Raw genomic sequence first — 21,383 nt, 5'->3', positions numbered from 1 at the left:
AATGTCCAAAAGCCTCTTCCTGTCTCTTGATGTTTCTTTTCCTTTTATTGCAGCCATGGCTAGTAGAAGATTAGCTTCTGACAAGTGGAAGCATCAAGTCTTCCACTGTAATAGGAAAGAAACAGAACGAATGGGGGTGGGAGGAGACATGCAGATGCGACAGCAGGAAGGTGAAGGTGTTTCTTCCTATGACTTCCACTTTCTCTGTGACATGGATGGTAAGGATATCTGTCAAGACAATGGGGTAGGAGGTTTGAGAAGCATGAAAAGGGAAGTCAGAGCTAAAGCCCCCAGACCCTACGTGCTTCCTGGGTAGCCCTGAGGGTTCAGTTCACATTGAAGCCAGGGACTACCAGTCTATCATGGCACCAATCTCGGTCAGGTAGGTTCCCAGTTGTGGTGTGGAGAGGATGCGCTCTCGGACAGCTCCATGGTTGGAGCTTCTAGACAAGTGATCTGGAACAGCAGCAGGGCAAAGAAATTAAGGATATTGATGAGAAAGCAGTTAAAGTGATCAAACACTTTAAGGTGGGAAAGGTGCCACCTTCCCACCTGCTCGTAGTCTCTGGGAAGCTTAACAAAATCTAACTCTTCAGGTTGACATTTCCCCATCTGAAAGTTTGATGTTTTCATTTTTTATTTGAGCACTGGGATAGAGCACAGTGGTGCAATCACAGCTCACTGCAGCCTCGAACTCCTGGGCTCAGGTGATCCTCCCGCCTCAGCCTCCTAAGTAACCGGGACTACAGGCATACGCCACCATAAAAAATACTTTTTTTTTTTTTTTATAGAGACAGGATCTAGCTACATTACCCAGGATGGTCTTGAACTCCTGGCCTCAAGTGATCCTCCCTCCTTGGCCCTCCAAAGTGGCTAGGATTACAGGTGTGAGCCACTGTGCCCAGCTGATATTATTATTTTAAAAATTACAGGTTTCATTGAATTTTCTGCCCTTGACCATTTATCAAATGTTAAAGATCAGGCCCTTTTACACACTGATCTCTGGGAGTTCCCACTGTTTACACTTTCAGTGCAGACAGATAACCATTTATCCTTATCCTTTGTTTCTTTCCTTAAAAACTATAAGGACCCCTAACTAACAACAAAGAGAACACTTTAGTCTCTTCAGTAATGCCACTACTGATAACCATTTTGTGTTCTCTGGATGTTTTATCATGAAAATAGAAACAGACTCTGGCTGCGTTATCAGTTGTTCAAGTTTATTTATGTTGTTTTGATACACTGACAAATCACACCACATTTTGTTTGTAACTTTTTCTCCTTCAAGAGTCACCTTAGCTTAAGCCAGAAGATTCTCTTAAAGAACACATACACACATGTGCACACACAAGAGGCAAGTACAAAAATGTAACCCCACCAAAGTGCATGTGAATGAAAGTGCAAAAAAGGCTTCATTTGCAAACTCTGAGATCATTCTCTCTGCTTCAGAAAATAAACAGAAAGGTCCTAACTGCCCTAGGCCTGGGCTGATCAGGGGCTGGGCGAGGCTGCCAGGGGCCAAAATATAAGTGGCACCTGTTGCTAGGAGGGCAGAGGGCACCAGAAGTCTCTGCCAACTCCCTCCCCTCTCTGCGCTCCCAGGTCAAGGTGCAATAATATCATTTGGGGACAGAGTGTGGGTAAAGGGGCAGTAGGGCAGACAAGAGGCAGATTTCTTTCTACTTTTTAATGATTTGGTTTCTTTCCAAAGAGTTTGACAATAGTGCAGAAAGTGCTGAGGCCTCAAAGTTCAGAGGCCTGGGAGCCCTTTTCTCCAAGGCCCTTGGTCCATCTTGCCTTCACCACAGGCAAGCATTAGGTGCTTGGCAGATCCGATGGCAAAGGCCCTCCCAGCCCCTCTCCTTAGAAGCTGTGAGGTCCCACAGCACCAGCCGTGAGTACTTGCTGCCTTCTCACTGCACAAAGTCAGTGAACATCTCTCATCTTTTAGAGGAACAGACTGAGGATAAGGAGCTGATGAGTTCTGCTACCACCCAGACAACTAAGATAAAAGCAAGGCTTAGACTTGTTCTTCTTTACTCTTGGCCAAGGGGGTACCCATGTCACCCTTGTAAACCCAACCTTCGCTGTGTGGCAGGTCTTGCCTAGCTTCCTTCCAGGAAGGCTGTGCTCAAAGCTGCCTTTGAGCAGTTGAAAGGGAACGGACACCTAAAGCCCTGTGGGAGCTCAACTGTGGGAGCTGAATGGCTTCTTCAAAAAGCTGTCCAGCCCATGGGAGAGAGAGGCCCCTACTGGGTTGTGGTAGGAAATCAACAGAGCTCTGGGTTTCCCACTTCTAAGGGAAAAATAAAGCTTCAAATTTTAATGATAATAGCCCTTGGCATTTTCCCAACACTGAGCCTCACATCTGCACCCTGTCAAACACTTCTGAGAGTGTCACACACACACACACACACATGCACACACACACGCATCACATGATTGAGAGAAGGGGTGTCTGGGGGAAGGCACCGGCCCCACACTCTGCAGGCCCACATCAGCACCTGGGCACGGGAGGTTGGCAGTGGCTCCTCACCTCCATGTGGGGCTGGCTCCTACCAGTGGCTCTCCCCCTTCCCACCCAGGCTGGGAGGCAGGTTTGGCAGTGACTCAGTGGAAGCTGGGTTCCTATGTGGACTGAGAAGTGGAAGTCCCAGAGCCCCAGCAGGGACCCAGCTGGCAGTGCAAGGCAGGTGGAGAGCGGCAAGGAGGGCTTCAGGGACCCGGAGAATTCAGATAGAAAAGTTCACCTTCCTAACTCCCAACTTCAAGTCGTCTTTGTAAGACGCTGCAAGAGCTAGTGGTCAACATTTAAGGGACAGGTTGAATGATGTCATGGGGGTGTGTGCTACACAGAGTGCTACATTCTCATGGCAGAAGGCCTGGCAGGCCTGGAGCCATCACCCCATGGGCAATACCTTGGCTGAGGTCCAAGGCTACAGAGAGGACAGTATTCCTAACTTCAGGCACCACTATGCCTGCTGGAGCTGCCCCTCTGGCCAAAGACCCGAGATTGTCTAACAAATCCTTATGCTGGTCTCCTAACCTAGGCTACTGGCAGGCTAGGCTTACTCCTTCCCAGACTCAACACATGAAGGGTGTATGGAAAACAGCAGTGGAACCTCAACCTCTGCCATCTATAAAACAGGCTCAAACCACCTGCTCATTCTGCTGGAACTTGGACTTGGCGTGGGACACTAAAATGCCAACTGGTCCAGAACTGGGTAAGTTCAGGAAGGCATCTTGGCTCAGAATCTCTCAATTCTGGGCAAAAGAGAGAAAGGCAGCTAGAGACTTCCAAGGGATCTTATGAAAACATGTTTCCGAGGTTCACATATCTCAGGGGGAAGAGCCAGTGGGGTCTGGCTGGGGGCACTGCCCAGGAAACGAAGCAGCAGAATGAGGGCAGCAAAACCAGCAGACAGAAAGGGAGGAGGTACCTCCAGGAGTAAATACGTTTGTGGTGGGGTCACTTCTTGGCAGGAGGAAAGGAGCCAAGGAGAGAAAAGTACACAGAGATACCAAAAGAGGGAAAGGGGCCTCAGATTGAAGGACTGCTGCTCTACTAGTCTCTCCTCCACTGCCAAGAAAAAGACCCTTTGGTAATACAATAAAAGTCCACTGGGGCTGTGGGGCTGCCACAGTCCAACTGACTCCATGAGTAATGCCCCTGCCAGTCACGCCCTCACCGACATGCCTGGTGGCGAATGAGCTCTAGGACTTGGGGCTGGGTGCCTACCCTCCCCAGGGCTCCTCAGCTCCCATGCACCCTCTAAGAAGGACCAGCCCTGGTCAGATATAGGTGGAGCATGGGGACGTGTGGGGTATGAGGAACTCAGGTCAGGAAGAAAGCATCAGCTGGAGAGGGAGGCCAAGCAGGGGCCGCAGGAGGGCCCAGCCCTGGGCCAGTCACTTTAAGGTGTCATCGGCGTTTTTGAACATGAGAATGGCGTTATAGATCTTCAAGGCTGGGCCCAGCTTGACGCTCATGATCTTCACAATGTCCGCCTGTGTCAGCAAAAGGAAGGCCTCGCCGTCAATCATCTGAGGGGTTGTGGGAGGGAGGTGGAAAGTGGAGAAGGTGGAAAGGGTCACGGGGCAGGGGTGAAGGAAAGGGAGGGGTGTGCATGGGGAATGGGGGAGGGGAGTAGGAGTAAAGGATATGCGGGAGAAAGGGAAGGAGGAGAGAAGGGGAGAGAAAGGACCAGGAGAAAGGAGAAGGGAGGGAGAAAGGAAAAAAGGAAGACAGCAATGGGGACGGAGAAGGAAAGAAAGACAGCCACTGGTTTCCCCGTGTTCACACACTTGTTCTCTTTCTCTTTCTGCTGACTGGTCTGAGGTTTAGCATTTGTATCCGCAAAATGTCTTTTGAGTCCTCACAGACAGTGGCTTTGAGAAACCTGCTCTTGTTGTCCCCACATGACCTCAATGGTCAACCTTAGTGCTGCTAACAGCAAGACGAGCAGACATTGTGTGCATTCCGACATGAGGCAGTACAAAGTACATAGTATCACCTAGGAACTAGTCTTGCCAAAAGCAGAGGGGGGCAGGGGGAGACAGAGAGACACAGAGAGAGAAACAGAGACAGTGACAGTGAGAAATTTAACCTAAATCTAACCCAGCCTTTGGATCTAACTTTCAGTTCATGGGAAATACAGGGGATAGAGGAACAAGTTAAGTGACACCACTAGAAAGCAACAAGACAAATCCAAAAAACCACATTCTGAAAGACTTTTAAAAATGTCAATTGGCCAGGTGCGGTGGCTCATGCCTGTAATCCCAGCACTTTGGGAGGCAGAGGCGGGCGGATCATGAGGTCAGGAGATCGAGACCATCCTGGCTAACACAGTGAAACCCCGCCTCTACTAAAAATACAAAAAATTAGCCGGGCGTGGTGGCGGGCGCTTGCAGTCCCAGCTACTCGGGAGGCTGAGGCAGGAGAATGGTGTGAACCCGGGAGGCGGAGCTTGCAGTGAGCCAAGATCGCGCCACTGCACTCCAGCCTGGGCGAGAGAGCAAGACTCTGTCTCAAAAAAAAAAAAAAAAAAAAAAAAAGTCATTAAAAAAGGAAAAAAAGGATGGGAGGGGCTCTTCTAGAATAGAAGAAACTTAGGAGACATAAAAACCAAAACCAATTATGTAGGCCTTGTTTGGATTCTGGCTTAAAGACGGCAAAAAGTATCCTGAGAACTGGGGAAATATGAATGCAGACTGGGTATTGGATGATATAAAGGAGTTACTTGCAATTTGGTAGTGGGATAACAATATTGTGGTTATGTAAAGAAAGTCCTTAGTTTTTAGAGATGCAAGTTATGTCCTCAGGGGTGAAATGTCATGATGTCTAAAATTTACTTAAAATTACTTCATCCAAATATAGGTGAAACAAATATGGAAAATATTAGTAATTGTTAATTCTAGTAGCTAGGTATATGGGTAGAGTCAAGGAGGGAAGTCAGTTGGTCAGTTGTGGAGGACGGGATAGAATGAAGAGAGCTGGGAGGCAGGCTGTGGGGGTCAAGAGACTGAGCTGGGGGACCCTGTTTTTGAGGAGACGCCATCCCTCCTATGCTCACCCCTCAAGCATCATAGCAATGAAAACACTTCTATGTTGTTTCTTACGTGCCAGGCACCGCTCCTAAGCACCTGTTGTGTATTAACTCAGTTAATCCTCACAATAACCCTATGAAGCAATACCAGCATTATCTCGATTATACAGATGAGGAAACCAAGGCAGACAGGCTACAGAATTTGCCCAAGATATACCTAGCTTATAAGTGCTGACCTGTGTTCTTAATCACTGTGAGAGCTGGGTAGGGGTATCCTATGGACATGACTCATGCAGCTCAGGGGGCGATGCTGCCCAAGCCTGGCCCTGCCCCACAGTTCCAAGTGAGCCCTCCTCACACCTAGCTCCACAGACTGCACTACAGACCCTTCCCCAATAACTGGGTGTCTTCTGCCTTGCAGCTCTGTTCCCTCTACCACCCCTGCCAGGAAGGCCTGCTCGCTGTCAGCATGCTTCCCCAGCAGTCAGAACTGCCCACTCCTTCCACTCTGTCTGGAGTTCACACAGTTCCACAAACTCCCCTGAATTATACGTATTTCTTCATTTGCCTTCCAGGAGCACCAGGGGGCTACTTACCTGACATAAGTCAGGTGCTCAGTAAATCCAGAAAGAATGAATGAAAGGATCTCTGAGGTGTGGCGACAACAGGACTGTATCTCAGAGAGGCTGGCAACCTTAGAGGTTAAACGGAGGCAGGACAGAGTGGGGGAATGAACCCCATATATCTGTCCCCCCAGCAGCTCTGAGAAAACAGTTACCTGGTCTTTCCCAATTCACTAACCAAGGAGGCTCTGAAAACTGGCACTTCTGATGGCTAAAAACCTTTCCCCCAAAAGAAAATGAAAAGTCTAGTAGCCAAACACACCGATGAGATTATCTGCATTAAGCTTCCTTTCTAATGCTCCAAAATGACCCCTCAAGTGAAAAGCGGCTTCTCAGGTCTAAGACCAGGGTCTGCTGAATAAGCCCATTTCCCCCTTTCTCAAGGAGTCTGCCATTCTATTCTCTCTCCAGCACCCCCTCGATGGGGAAGCACTGGAGATACTGCTTGCCTAAGACACTGGGAGCTGTGAGGGGGATGCCAAGTGGTCATCCCAGGAGGCAGCTCCCTTGGACCTGAGGAGCTCTCTTTGCTGACCCCCAGCAGATGTGTCTGTGCAGAAACATCCAGATTCAGACACCTCATGCCGGTCTGGCTCTGGAGCTCCCCACCTTTTTTTTTTTTTTTTAAGACTGAGTCTTGCTCTGTCACCTAGGCTGGAGTACGGTGGCATGATCTCAGCTCACTGCAACCTTCGCCTCCCGGGTTCAAGTGACTCTTCTGCCTCAGCCTCCTGAGTAGCTGGGACCAGAGGCATGTGCCACCACACCCGGCTAATTTTGTATTTTTCGTATAGACAGGGTTTCACCATGTTGGCCAGGCTGCTCTTGAACTCCTGACATCTGGGATTACGGATGTGCGCCACCATGCCTGGCCTCTGGGGCTCCTTCTTGATGGTCCCATTGAATCACAAAGCCTGGCCAGGGAGATCTCGAAGTTCAGGATATGAAGGAAAGGAACCCCTGGCAGAGTTAAGCATGGATTCTTACAGGAGTTCATTTATTTTCTTTTTTTGTTGTTGTTTGTTTGATACAGAGTCTTGCTCTGTGCCCAGGCTGGAGTGCAGTGGCACGATCTCAGCTCGCTGCAACCTCTACCTCCCAGGTTCAAGCGATTCTCATGCCTCAGCCTCCCGAGTAGCTGGACTACAGGCATGCACCACCATGCTTGGCTAATTTTTTTTAATTTTTCATAGAGACTGGGTTTCACCACATTGGCCAGGCTGGTCTCGAACTCCTGACCTCAAATAATCTGCCCGCCTTGGCCTCCCAAATTGCTGGGATTACAGGAGTGAACCACCGCCCCGGTCAGGATTTCAGTTCTTATCATTCAGAGAACCCACTGGTATATGGTTCCTTGTATATCGCCTGAGATTTCTCACCCACGGTAACTGCCAAAGCCCAGGTTCCAGGTTCTTCAAAGCAAAGGCCAGAGTCTGTGGTCTGGCAGTCTGAGACTAGGTAAGGGAACAATGGAATGACCTCAGAAAATCTAAGATGTTGTCTGTGTGCTGGTGGGTTATCGGGAGTTTTGAGTCATATGATCAGGAAAAGGGTCATGTTCTGACCTTGAAGGCAGAGGAAATCAACAGGAAAATGGATAAAATAAGCCATACAATAATCCACCCTAAGCAACAGCCTGTAGTGCTGTGGAGAGGTCCAGGGAATTTCCTAAAATTGAGGTGATCTGGATAGATCTTGAGAGAGCCACACATGGAATGTTTAACACAGGTCAAGCTAAGATTTAATTGGCACTTTCAAAACCCCACTGGGACTTCTATGCTTTCACAGCAGAAAGGTGTGGTCTACCAGGAGCCCAAGAAAATCAGACATTTGGGAAGCAGGAAGCTGCCAGTAAACATCTGGCTGCACAGTTAGTAGAGCCCACTGGCCCCTCTCTGACCTCCCCTTCCTCTGGGCTCCCAGGACACCTGCACATGTGTCTTTCACGGCCCTTACCACACTCCACCAGGAGCAACAACTTACAATTCTGTCTCCCCTACCATGCAGAGAACCTTAAGAGCAGGGACCTGTTCTTACCTGCTTCAGTATCACATCACCTTATACAAGGCCAGGCACAAAGCAGACATCAATAATTATTTGCTGATGAATTAGACAAATACACAATGGCTACAATAAAGATGACAAAGAGAGGACTGGACAGACTACTTTTAGGGCCACCAGTACAGAACAACCATAAGACCATCTATGCACTTTGCTCTAATTCCTCACTCATGAAGCAACCCTCTACTGGCTGGTCTGTGTCCCAGATGGAGAGCATCTTGATTGGTGTCCCTGAATACCCAATCATCAGTTAAGCCAGAGAGAGCCCACTCCTGGAGCATTGTCCTACATAGGGAAACTGATGACATGGGCCAGACACTGGAGATGGTGATCCTCAGACCCCATAAAGGTCCTGCTCCACTCTGAGATTCTATTTAATGCTGGCAGTCTACCAGTACACCTCCCTTTGGCCACTAGTTTTTTATATCACAGACCATGCTGAACCAAGAGACACAGCAGATGTTCCTGGGAGACACAACCCTTGTCACAAGAAGAAGAGAATGCAAAGCCAAGCATAGGCTGGAGGATGAAACTTGGGTGGCTCTGCAGCTGGCTGAACAACTACATTCGAAGAGTGTTGACTTATGACCTGTGGTCAACCTACAGAAAGGTTTGAAACAGGGTGCCACGTGGTTCTGCCTTCTCATAAAACATGTTAAGACTTGGACAAAGACACAGAAGGCTTAGTTATCAAATGTGCAAGCTGTATGAGGTTGGAAAGCCTTATTAACATCATAGATGACAGAATCAAGATTTAAAACAAGGCTATGAAACCAACCAGATAACATTTAATAGGGTGGATGTAAAGTTTTACATTAGGTTAATTAAAAAAAAAAACTCAGTGGTGAAAGTACTCACTGGAAAATTTGGTTCGACTGTAGTTGACATGAAAACCACCTGGGGGCTTTTATGAACCCCAAACTAGTGTGATGTGGCTATAATAAAGCTAGGGCAAACTTAAGTTTTGCTAACAAAAAAATAGGGTTCAAATCTAGGGGAAGAGAAAATAACCCTAATGTTGACCATTAACAAGAAATTATGGTATACTCATGAAATGGAACACCAGTCAGCAATAAACAAACTACAGATACAGATAACAACATGGAGAAGCCTCAAAAACATGACACTGTGCAGAGACAGACCTAGAAGAGTACATGCTCTATGATTCCATTTATATGAGTTCCAGAACAGGCAAAGCTCATCTATGACGCTAGAAATTAGAATAGTGGTTGTCTTTTGGGGTGCGGACTGACTAAAAGGGGCTGAGAAAGAACTTTCTGGTATGAGGGAAATGTCTGTATCTTTTTCTTTTCTTTTTTTTTTTTTTGTTAAATTTTTTTGTATGACTTAACACGAGAGGAAATGTCTGTACCTTGATTGAAGTGTTGAGTTCAAGGGCAGACATGTCATAAAACCTGTGAAATTGTACTTTCAAGATGTGTGCCTATCTCTCTATAGGCATTTTATCTCAATTAAAACACTTCTAGGGGAGCAGCACCCCGGTGTGTTCTATGTTGGCCAGAGGCCATCGAAAACATGGAGTTCAGCTCTGGACACGTACATGAAGAGAAGATCACCAACACAGAGGGCAAGGAAAGCACCTGGAAGTGGGAGGAGTTTGGGAGCTCCACCACACACAGCTAAAGGAGGAAACTGGCTGTGCTGGGCTTGGATACAGACACTCTTCCAGGGCAAGAAGAGCCAACTACTTTCTTTTTATGTTTTTTGAGACGGAGTTTCGTTCTGTTGCCCAGGCTGGAGTGCAGTGGTGCAATCCCGGCTCACTGCAACCTCCTCTTTCCAAGTTCAAGTGATTCTCCTGCCTCAGCCTCCCGAGTAGCTGGGACTACAGGTGCATGCCACCACACCCAGTTAATTTTGTAATTTTAGTAGAGACAGGGTTTCACCATGTTGGCCAGGCTGGTCTTGAACTCCTGACCTCAGGTGATCCACCCACCTTGGCCTCCCAAAGTCCTGAGATTACAGGCGTGAGCCACTGCGCCCGGCCGACAAAGTTCTTTACTTAAGGGCAACTATGCACTAAAAGTCAAAACTGGTGTTTATTGTGTTCCCACCATAGCAGTCATTTTGTATAGGTAAAGTGATTAGATCTACATATTCCTCCATAATATTGCTCTATTATATACTAGTGATACACAGCCATATGCTACATAAAGACATTTCTGTCAATGATTCCACATTTAAAACCATGGTCCCATAAGATTATAGTGGAACATATACAGAAACCTGATACATGGCCCTTGATATTGGCATTGCAGATCAAGTAGGGGAAATGGCTGACATTCGGTAATAATGCTGGGACATTTGGTTTTTCATGTGAAAATATACATGTAAATAAAAATACATATAACATCTAGGTTTGTGTAAGTACATTCTATAATGTTTACACAATGACAGAATTGCCTAGTGACACATTTCTAAGAATGTATCTCCATCGTTAAGCAATGCATGACTGTAATTATACTAGACATTCTGGTATGATTCATTCATCATTTCCAATGCTCACAATGGCTCTGCAAGGTAGACCTCATTAAACCCATTTTATCTCCATTTTACAGACAAGAAGATGTAGGCTCAGAGACAGTAAACAGCTCAAATTGACAGAACTGGGATTTAAACCCAGACTGTCTCCAAAGCTGACATTCTTTTTTTATCTACAACTCACTACTCCTTGGCTCTTGATTTTAAGTGTGTGTTAGGATCCTTGCAGTAAATCACAATATCTGTGTCATTCAAAATACACTTTAATTATCAGCTATATTGGATTAAAGGGAAAAAAAGTACACTTTAATATTGACTATCACTGGCAAAGCTAAGTTTGGCAAGCAAATGAGTGGGTAGAGAGCAGAGGAGTGAATGGACTCCTGTCTCCAGGATGCCTTTTCCTTCCTGAAGATGATCTGAGCACACAAGGTCCCCAAGCTGGGCCACAGTCCAGACTAGAGTCTTCCCAGACACATGGGTCACTCTGACTATTCTTGCCCGGTGGGGCAACACGGGTCCCTCCCTAGCAGAAGTGACGCTGGGGAGGGCACCTGCTTCCTGCCGTCTTAAGGACAGTGACCCCGGCTCTGTCTCCCACTCTGCACTTGCACCTTACCTCGTCTTTGAAGAGGCGTGCTTGGTCCTCACAACCTGTCAGGGTCTGAACAAAGCCGAAGACCTTGGAAACCAAAGATGACATGTTGACCAGGGGACAGAGCTTAGGCATGTAGGGAGAGCTGGCCTCCACAGCCTAGGTGCTTCTGAGCTGTGCCAATGCTGCTTTTTCTCACCAGCCTAAAAGGATCCTAGGGTTTCTATGCTGGCAGATGTGCCAAGTTGGGCCCCTTGCTTCTGAGGCCTGGGACTGAAGCCTGCCTCTCCTGCTGGATTTCTGGCTGAAACAGCAGCACAGCCCCCGCCCCCTCTGCCATGATGGGCCTATCAGGAAGGGTCTCAGTCAGCCCCTACTGGGCAGCTAGAAGGGACTGTGCACAGGACAGATGAGCAAGAGGTAGTGCCAGGAGTGGTACCGGGTTCTACCTGACCTGGGCCTTTCCACCAGGGTATGGTGAGAGGGAGGAGGAGAGGAAGAGAAGGATAAAGAAGGGCCCTTGCTCCTCACCTCATCGATGGTCCACTTGGCGACTGTCGAGGCTGAGATGCCCGCTACTCCTGGCAGGAGCTTGCAGTGCTGCTCCCAGCACACTGAGAGTGAGCGGTCAGGGTGGGCCGACAGGGCTGACATGAACAGGGACTGGTGCACGACATCAGGCGTGAGGGCTGGAAAGCAGAGGCAGAGGCTGGCAGGCCAACGAGGATGACTAAACTGTTCCCGAAGCCCATGCATACCCACACCACTCAGGAGACTGGCTGGCAGAGTAGACAGGACTCCGGGCCCCTTCTGACAGCCTGTAGAGTCAAGAGGGTGAGCCGTATCTCCTGACTCCTCACACAGTGTTCACTCCTGCTGGTAAAGTGACTCTCTTAAAGACTCTCAGGTCAGCTATTCGGAATGACCCTCACCCCATCTCTCTGAGGCTGCACCACCCTGGGCCCTGCAAGGATACTCTCTTGGAGCTGCTGCAGCATCTCTAAAGACATAATTTTCTAGATGCCAACCATCAAAAGGGTCCTTAACATCCAAACAAGCTCAGCCTTGATGTCAGAAGTCCACTCTGTTTACTCTTGTTCTCATGAGTCCTTTTGGGCCACGACCAACTTTCTCAGAGCCAGGGAGATTCTGCTTCAGAATCACAGTCCCCCTGACCAGGCTGAAGACCACCCCTCTGGCCACTGCCATTGCCTCAAGCTCCAGTTCCTCCCCTTCCTCCACCAGCCCGGTCTGTACTATTGCCTATGCCAGCACTAGAGGGTGATCCCTGACCCACTCCCCAGCTCCATGTTGCCTGTGGCTTTGCTTCCTGGTCTGCCTCTGGGATCACTGGCCCCAACCTCCTAGGTCAAGCAGCTGTACTGAGCTGATGACCGATGCTGCTCAGCTTGGCCTCCCCCTTGGTGGGGCCTGGCACGTGCCAACTTGGACTTCATCCCCCTCTGGCTGCTTTGACAAACCTGGCCCCACTCACTGCTGTCAGCCTTGGCCGGCCTTGTGCAATGTGGCCACTTTCCCAAGGGGTTTTCCCAGCCTCTGTCCATGGTCCAGGAGCATTGGCTCTTTATTCTCCTGGTGCTAATTCCAGATGCTCATCAATGCAGCACCTCCAAGTGCCCTCTTGTCAAAGACCCTCCCTGTTGGTCACAGATTGTCCTGCCCTCTCTCCCTGAGTGTCAGCCTTTCAGCCTGGCTTTTCCACCTCCATTCACCCACAAAGCCTCTGGGATTCCATCCTCAGCCCTACCAACCACACTTCTGTGCCACTGCCTTCCTGCTGCTCTCTCTGTTCATCAGCGAAATCCTAATACCTGCCCATACCCCAGACAGCCCATCTCCCTGCTCAGCCAGCTCCTCTCATGGCCCGTCTGGGGCACACTCAGCATCTCTCATGACAGCTAGCACCACTAGCACCTCATCTACCTGGCCACAGGTTTGGCCTCTGGTACACCCAGGTACTCCCTCTCTGAAACCCTGTATCTGGGTTTCATACCCTGGGGTGGGGTTTGGGAGACAACATCAAGTTTGTAGGGAGCTTTTCTCCTTATCTTTCTTCCCCAGAGCACAGGGAAGAGCACAGGCCAGGAGCGCTTACCAGCAGTTACAGTGTCTTATCTAACTGCAGACCATCCAGTTGCAGGTCAGATATGGCTCCTCAGACATGGCTCCTCAGTTCCTTCAGTAGCTGACACTCCTAGGCCTAAAGACTAAGCCCAGCCAAGCCCTGTCCTCTCCAGGCAGATCTTCCTATGGAATTGTTCACCAGCAAACCTCAGAGCCTACACTAAGGAGGTCTACCCACCAGCATGTAAGAAGTTGCCTCTGGAACAAAACCCAGAGTGACCAGTGGTTCTTCTGGGTGACAGGCCAGCTAGAAGAGCAGGGGTGCCCTGTGGAAGTGAGACCTGGGCAATGACCCCTGCTCTATCCTTGAAGTGCCTCAAGGATCTGGGTGAGCCCTTCTTTGCCAGCTCCGTGACATAGTCTCAGCCTCTGGAAAGATGTAGCTTCCCAAGAATTCTACAGCCTAATTCTGGGATGAACACAGTAGGCAAGTGCCCTCTGGTGGTCAGAACTTGGTCCTGCAGTGGACTTGACCATGGGTACCACAGATGGGTACAAGAGGTGCCCACTGCAGTTTGATCCTTAGGAGTCCTTACTCTGAGGGTCTAGGTGCTGGCCAAGACCCTCATCACTCAGGTCTGAGGCTGAAGAAATTGCTTCTGTTCCTACAAAGAGGAAACAGTATGAGATGACAGCAAGAGGAGGTGAGGCAAGAGACTCAGACTAATAATACTGGCAGGGAGCTGTGCTAAGCACCTCACATGGAACATCTCAGTTAAGCCTCTCACCACATCATACGGTGGGTACGATTATTATCAGCATTTTACAGATGAGGAAGGTGAGGCTCAGAGAGGAGTGTCACCCACCCAAGATCTCTCAGCCTGTAAAAGGTAGTCTGACTTCAGGGCTATGCTTTTTATCACTATGTTACTTACTGCCCAGGTTACAGAGACTGTTCTTGAAGAATTGGGACAGCTTGGGTCTTGCCAAAGGTGCACTAAACCAGGTGATTTCTCAAGGTCTCTTTTAGCCTTAAAATGACATGCATTCCATTCAACTGAGGCATCCCTGCTGTGCATCAGGCCCTGTACTAGTGGCTGAAGATGTAAGATGAATTCACCACCTAGGGGAGGGCTCAGCCACTATGCCCCTCCCCCTGAAGTATGTTATGGGCTAAAATGTGTCCCCGCAAAATTCATATGCTGAAGCCCTAACCCCCAGTGCCTCTGAATGGGACTGCATTTGGAAAAAGGGCCTTTAAAGAGTGATTAAGTTAAAATGAAGTCATTAGGATGGGCCCTAATCCAATTCAATTGGTATCCTTACAAGAAGAGACACTTTGGACACATCATGGGACCCCAGGAATGCTTGTGCACAGAAGAAAGACCATGTGAGAACACAGCAAGAAGGCAGCCATCTGCAAGCCAAGGAGGGAAGCTTCAGAAGAAATCAAGCCTGCCAACACCTTGATCTTGGACTTCTGGCCTCCAGAACTGTGGAAAATAAATTTCTATTGTGTAAGCCACCCAGTCTATGGTATTTTTGTTACAGCAGCAAGCACGCTAGTGCAAGGGGAGTGAGAAGTGAACTGACATTTGGGTTAGGTGCTTTATGTCTCTTATACCAGCAGCATGCAGCAGGAGGAGTCAGGCCAGATCCGAGTTGGAATGCCAGCTCTCCCCCTTACAAGGTGAATGACCTTGGGCAAGTGACATCAACCTCTGAGACTCACATTCCTCCTCTCACAGAAGAACAATATACATGTTAGAGAACTCTTGTGAGAGTTAGACACAGTATGTGTAAAGAACCTGGTATAGTGCCTGGCCCATAGTAGATGCTCAGTAAGCAGTGGTAGTAACCACTGTTATTTCAGGTATTGACAATGGAAAGGCAGGTTTTATCCAGTTACTCAAGTGAGGAAACTGAAGCTCAAAGATGTTAAGTGACTTGCTTAAGGTCACACAGGTAGAAAGTGATGGCCATGGCCTCCTTCCCAGGAAGCCTAGAATCAGAGAAGAGCAGGAGCATCATCTTGCTGCACAGTGAGAACCAAAGGCCCCGAGAAGCTCTGTACCCTCCCCACAGACTCACAGCAAGGCCATGGGGGACATGAGATTGGAACCCAAGGTCACTCAAGGCCCCTCCACTGCTTTTGCCACTGCTCTGCGCTCTCAGTATCTCAAACGAAGAGGCACAGCCCTCCTTCTAGCTTCTCCCACTCTGGGAAGTCTGTCTCATCCCACCAATGACAGAGCACTCGCTGTGAACACTCTGTGGTGGAGGACATAGGAGCAGATAACCCAGACTTACTCTGGAAATCTTCCTGCGGAATCTTTCGATACTTCGGAGGGCGTCCAATTCTGGAGAAAGACGGACCAGGTCCATGGCAGGGAATCAGTGTCTGGCCCAGTCCAAGAGGCTACAAGGCCCCACACCCCCAGGAAGCCCGGGCCCTGATTCCCTGGCCCCCATACCGGCCGTGATGGCGAGGCTTCTTCCTTGGGGAGAAGCCTGAGAGGTTCTTCTTGCGGGCTGAGGCCTCCGAGTCAGACAGCTCCGCTTTCAGCCGGCTCTGGTTCCTCTCAGCCAGTGGGCAGCCTGAGAGGCAATGGTGAGCTGTGAACTTGCCTGTGACATGGCCAGAGCCATCGCAACCAGGAGTGGGGCACTTCCTGGGGAAGAAGAGACTTCAGTTGGGTTGAATCCACTGGTCCCCGCTGAGCCCTCCTCAGCCCTGGTCCCAACTGGAGTGTGTTTTGGTGGACCCCAGTCGCCTGCATGCAGTAAGTGCAAAACAACGCTGAGGGTCTCTCACCAGGAACCTTCACTCACCGGTGGTGAAAGCTGTATTTGGAGGTCCTAGTGTGGGGCAGGCTCCTATAGCTGAGAGGGGGACAGCCCCCAGGGGAGGCAGAGCTGGGCTCTCTGGGTCCTAAAAGAGCAGAAAGGAGGCAGTCCTCATGGAGTCCTGGGGGTGGGGAGTGTGGGGCACGGAAGGAGCAGTTTCCACTGGGGAGATCAGCACTAGAAACCCACTCCCCAAGGATGAGGGCCCTGCGTTGGCTGTGACACCATTCTGTGTTACTGGATATCTGCCCCTCTCTGGGTAAGGAGGGCTTAGCTCTCATATGTTAATACTTTGTTGAAACCTGCAGGCTATGCCCTCAGTCTCTGAGAGAACTCTGGGGGAGAAGAGCCACTCAGAGCTGGTTGGGTGTAGCCATACCTTAGAAGCCACATCTGGCAGATTCATGTCACTCTCAGTTCTTTTTCTTGTTTTCATCCCCAAGACTTTGGTAACTTTTTTAAGGCTCTGCCTATGCTTGGAGAACATTCAAGAAGGATCAACACCCCATGTGAGACAAACACGGTTGCAGCAGGGAAATAAGGAAGGGAAGTCCTAAGGGTGAAAATGGGGCTGAGCAGCCCAGTGACCTGAACTCTAACCCCTGCCTGCACAGACAATCAGAATTTACTTTAGGAAGCCATCATGTCCTTAGCAAACAGTGCACGCTCAGTGTGGCTCTGCTAGATGCTGAGAGAAATCCCTGGGTGCCTGACCACCTCTGAAGCACATGCAACCAAGTGAGCTTGCCCCTTTGCACCTCAACACCCCAAACCCCGACAACTGGGGTAGCCAGAAGCACTGCTTAGTGTAGCAGATGGTCCGGGGGTGGGGCAGATGGGGGATTCCGGAACTCATGGTAGGCATCAGAGCCCTCTGTGTCATATTTGGGCATGGGGAGTCAGAGCTCTGTAGGCAAACTATAGGACTGTCAGAACCTAGGGGGAAAGGAAAAGATCAGAGTGCCCTAGGGGTACACACCGAGAGGAGGCTGCAGGGGATGTCCTGTCTTGGAGCACCAGCCGGCAGGGTGGATGTCTGGGTGGTCAGCGTCGATCCAGAAATCATAGCCATGACTCCAGCCATCAAAGTGGATCTGGGGAGGAAAGGCTCTTGGAAGTCAGGCGTTTCTCATGGAGCCCAGCTCAGCCAGAAGGTCCTCTCCCCATCCCTGGGACCTGTCAGAAGCAAGATCCTGGATTGAAAGAACCAAGGGGCCAAGCCTGCAATGATCAGTCTTGGCCACCACATTTTCCAAGGGCATCACTCATTAAGTTACTGGCATCTCCCACTGGCAATCCTTAGGTGGGACGAGGATTATTAGGCCCATTTTACAGATGATGTAAGGCTTAGAGAGGGAAAATGACTTGTCCAAGCCCACAAAAATAAGTCACAGATGAGGCAAGAATGAGATTCAAGATCTTTGGCTTCATCTCTCTCATGCCATGATGCCCCTGACCTCTAAACAGTCTACAGAATTCCTGCCCAACTGGCCTGTCCACTTCCCAGCCCTAGGGTCCCAGAGCCACCTTTATCCGATGGTCCTCCACATCCTCCACGCTGGCCACGCGAATCAGGGCTGGGTTCCTGCGGTCCACAGCCTCCAGCTTCATATTGACCAGGAAGCTGTGAGGGGGTCGCTGCAGAGGGGACAGCTGCCTTCAGGCCAAGGCGCAGCTCAGCAGAGCTGAGCCCCACAGAGGGAGCCCAAATGCTGTGCCTGGGGAAACTGGGGCCTGCCCAAAGGAGAAGGCTAGGGCCCCAGCCTGGCTAGCTGAGTGCTCCATGTCTTTCTGAGCTCAGCTCTGGGGGCAGGGAGCACTGACTCACCACCTTGAAGGCCCAGGTGGGGACAGCAGAGGCCCCAGTTTCTTCCAGATATTTCTCCCAACAGAAGTTATCAGGGTCTGGGTAGTCTGGAGGAGAGGATGAGAGCAATGTCTAGCCACCCAGGTGTACTGCGGAAGCCCTCTGCCCCCAGGCAGGACCAGGAACATGGAAGGGACAGAAGCCCTTGGAGTAGAATCTCTCCCACCATCACCACAGCCAGCTCCTTGCACTGGGCTCCTCAGGCAGATGGGTGCTAGTAGAACCAAGCAAGGCACCACCCTAATAGTTCACAGGGCTGTCTGGGAACCCTGACTCCTGTCACTCTTGGCCTGTTGCTCCCACCCCAGCCCCATTTGAATCTCTATTGTATTTGGGCCAATGCAATACTCCCAGGATGAAGGACTCATTTTCTTTACTTCTGATTCCCTGTTTCCTTGCTGAGATGGTCATGTAACTTTCTTCCCCTAAACCCCAATGGAGTCAGGGTTTGACAGGAGTCTCCTAAAATCAAAGGGTTCTCAACTCCCAGGCCAAGAAGCTGAGGCTTCAGGACATGTCTGTTCTCTCACCCTGACCCTAGAGAGCCAGCTACTGGGGCACTACTGGTGAGGGGTCAGTGGAGAGGGAAGCAGAGCCAGGCTTAGGAAAGGGGGCTTGCTCAGGCTGCAGGGTCACCTTGTGGAGGGGTGAGGGGCTTTCCTTGCTTCTGGCACCAGCCCACTGGGTGGATGTAGGGGCTGCTGGGATCACACCTGAAATCCAAGAACATGTCACTGTCCCAAGAGAAACTTGAGGCCCTGAGCCTGCCATCCTCTGAAAGCATGGCTCAGGGCCCACCCTCATCTACTTCTTAGTGAGAGGGAGACAGATGGCAAGGACAAAGTTAGAAAATTGCAACATGAATTACAAACTCTACCATCACCATAATATCTAAGGGAAAATCATGAATCATAGGGGCTTGCTCATCTTAACCATGGTATTTTTAGATGAAACATTTAATATTGAGCTGTATTTCTTATGATAAAGCTCAATTCAATTATCTTCCAACCGGAGGAAGATCTGAATGTCAGAACTGGACTGAGTGGTGCCACATGGTACCTGAGATATGAAAGCAGTTGCCCCCTGCCATCCCCTCACCCCCTGAGGCCAAGTCTGGGCCCTCCTACTACCAGTAGTCATAAGTATCATCCCAGTTGTCAAAGTGCACCAGGAAGCGGCTGTCCACCACATCGGTCACACTGGCCACGCAGACAAGGGACGGGTTCATGCGGTCAACAGCCTCCAGCTTCATGCCCACCTGGAAGCCCAGGGGTGGGGGACTCTAGGGGAAAAAAAGGAGCTGCCACGGCCAGGGCCAAGCTGGCTAAGACCAGCCCAGAGCCCATTGGCAAACAAAGGAATAGGTTCTCTAGGAAAGCCTGGGGTGTGGGCAGTGAGAAAGGAAGGAGAAATAAGCTGGGAAAGAGGGCCCTCCAGGGCAGAATCATAACCTGAGCCCTGAGGCACTCAGGAACCTCTGGCCTCCAAGGTGCACTCAGAGGCCTGGCTTGTGTCAGAAGGTAAGTGCCTGGAAGGAGGCTATGCGTTCGCCCAAAGAACCTGGTGAACCAAGTATAAATCTTCCCTACCCAGACAAGCCCTTCCCAGCTTGTCCTGAGGCAGTTGTGGCAACAGTGGGGTGGCTGGGAAGAAACAGCGGACATCTATGGCATAGAGGCAGACAGGGAACCAGTATAAACTGAGTACCTGCCATGTAAGCTTCAAAAGACATCACCTCCTTGGACCTTTACAACAACCCTATTCCCATTTAAGAAGTTAAATCACTTGGCCCAGAACACAATGCTAGTCAATGGCGGGGCCAGTATTTAAATAGTTTGAATTAAAAGTCGGCATTCGTTGTCACAACAGCAGGCAGGACCCCACCTGTCACCTGGGAACTTGCAAGTATGAACTCTGGGGCTGGACTGGGGTAGGGGAGTAACTGTCTCTGCCTGAAGAGCATGGTGGAGTCCTGGGCCCAGGGGAACTCTAGACATTCAATATGGTTTTTTTTCTTTAGACACAGGGTCTCACTCTGTCGCCCAGGCTGGGGTACAGTGGTACAATCATAGCTTGCTGTAGCCTCGAATTCCTGGGCTCAAACAATCCTCCCAGTTCAGCTAGCTACTGTGGTATCTAGGACTACAGGCACATGCACCATGCCCAGCTAATAATTTAATGACATTTTTTGTACAGATGGGGTCTCACTATGTTGCCTACGCTGGTCTCAAACTCCTGGGCTCAAGTGATCCTCCCGCCTCAGCCTCCCAAAGTACTGGAATTACAGGTGTGAGCCACCGCACCCAGCCAGTAAGACTGATATATACTTCTTTTTTTTGAGACGGAGTTTCGTTCTTGTTGCTGAGACCGGAGTGCAATGGCGTGATCTTGGCTCACTGCAACTTCCGCCCCCAGGTTCAAGCGATTCTCCTGCCTCAGCCTCCTGAGTAGCTGGGATTACAGATGCCCACCACCACGCCCAGCTAATTTTTTATATTTTTAGTAGAGACGGGGGTTTCACCATGTTGCCCAGGCTGGTCTTGAACTCCTGACCTCAGGTGATCCACCCGCGTCAGCCTCCCAAAGTGCTGGGATTACAGGCATGAGCCGCCACACCTGGTCCAGTATGATATTTTTAATGGAGGCTCCCTGTATCTCTTAGGCCTTTTGGTTGGGATTATGAGATACTTTAACTGCTGGATAAGCTGCCAGCTGCCTTGAACAGAGGAAAGGACAAGGGATGAATTGTTGGAAATAAATGGAAGAGTCTCAATGTTGGGCAAAAGGAAAGAAAAAGAAGCTCCCAGGATAGAGGCATTGACCTTACACCAAAGAACTGCAGAGCAAGCCAAAGCAAAAATATATGAGCAATGACATCTCGGTGCTCAGACTAGGGTAGTGGGCCAGGGGCTCCAAGGGGATGTGAGGACAGGGTATCTGCAGTAGCAAAGGAGGGAGGGAAGTCGGGAAAAACCTATAACCAGCTTCCCATCTCTGGCCCTGGACCCTGCCCAGCTGTGCCCCTCCCATCTGATATGAGAGATCAGAACAAAGCTGAGAGAACCAGCACATGAGCTCCCTTCTGATGAGTCAGATACCCTGGGCCAGCTGCAGTGAACTCTGGCACATGGGAGTGACATCCACTCTCACTCAGGGGCACTCACGTGGCTCTGGCTCACAAACAGGTGCTTGGGGGCAGCCTGAGCTCTTGTGCTGCGCAGGTACTGGCTCCAGCTGAACTCCTCCTCCTTGTAACC

The 21,383-nt window shown here is 49.9% G+C and overlaps 1 protein-coding gene across 4 annotated transcripts in view; it reads right to left on the bottom strand.

Annotated features, from left to right (window-relative positions):
• Positions 1-1,199: 1,199 nt before the first annotated feature.
• Positions 1,200-21,383, bottom strand: part of L3MBTL1 (L3MBTL histone methyl-lysine binding protein 1) — a 43,308-nt gene continuing 23,124 nt past the window's right edge. The window contains exons 11-22 of one of the 4 annotated variants that reach the window (XM_008951293.2): positions 21,291-21,382; positions 19,257-19,408; positions 18,763-18,839; positions 18,088-18,173; positions 17,787-17,897; positions 17,239-17,353; positions 16,245-16,344; positions 15,887-16,084; positions 15,723-15,772; positions 11,859-12,016; positions 11,352-11,414; positions 1,200-4,044 (exon numbers count right to left, since the gene is read on the bottom strand). In XM_008951293.2, the coding sequence (XP_008949541.2) occupies positions 3,910-4,044; positions 11,352-11,414; positions 11,859-12,016; positions 15,723-15,772; positions 15,887-16,084; positions 16,245-16,344; positions 17,239-17,353; positions 17,787-17,897; positions 18,088-18,173; positions 18,763-18,839; positions 19,257-19,408; positions 21,291-21,382 (1,337 nt within the window). In that variant the 3' untranslated portion in view covers positions 1,200-3,909. Of the gene's footprint in view, positions 4,045-11,038; positions 11,229-11,346; positions 11,415-11,858; positions 12,017-15,722; positions 15,773-15,886; positions 16,085-16,244; positions 16,345-17,238; positions 17,354-17,786; positions 17,898-18,087; positions 18,174-18,762; positions 18,840-19,256; positions 19,409-21,290; position 21,383 lie in introns of those variants that run through there. The other 3 variants (XM_055104510.2, XM_055104512.2, XM_055104511.2) reach the window with 3 other exon arrangements.

This window comes from Pan paniscus, chromosome 21 (genome assembly GCF_029289425.2).
Source record: "Pan paniscus chromosome 21, NHGRI_mPanPan1-v2.0_pri, whole genome shotgun sequence".
NCBI lineage: Eukaryota > Metazoa > Chordata > Mammalia > Primates > Hominidae > Pan > Pan paniscus.
This window is presented reverse-complemented; position numbering and strand designations above follow the sequence as displayed.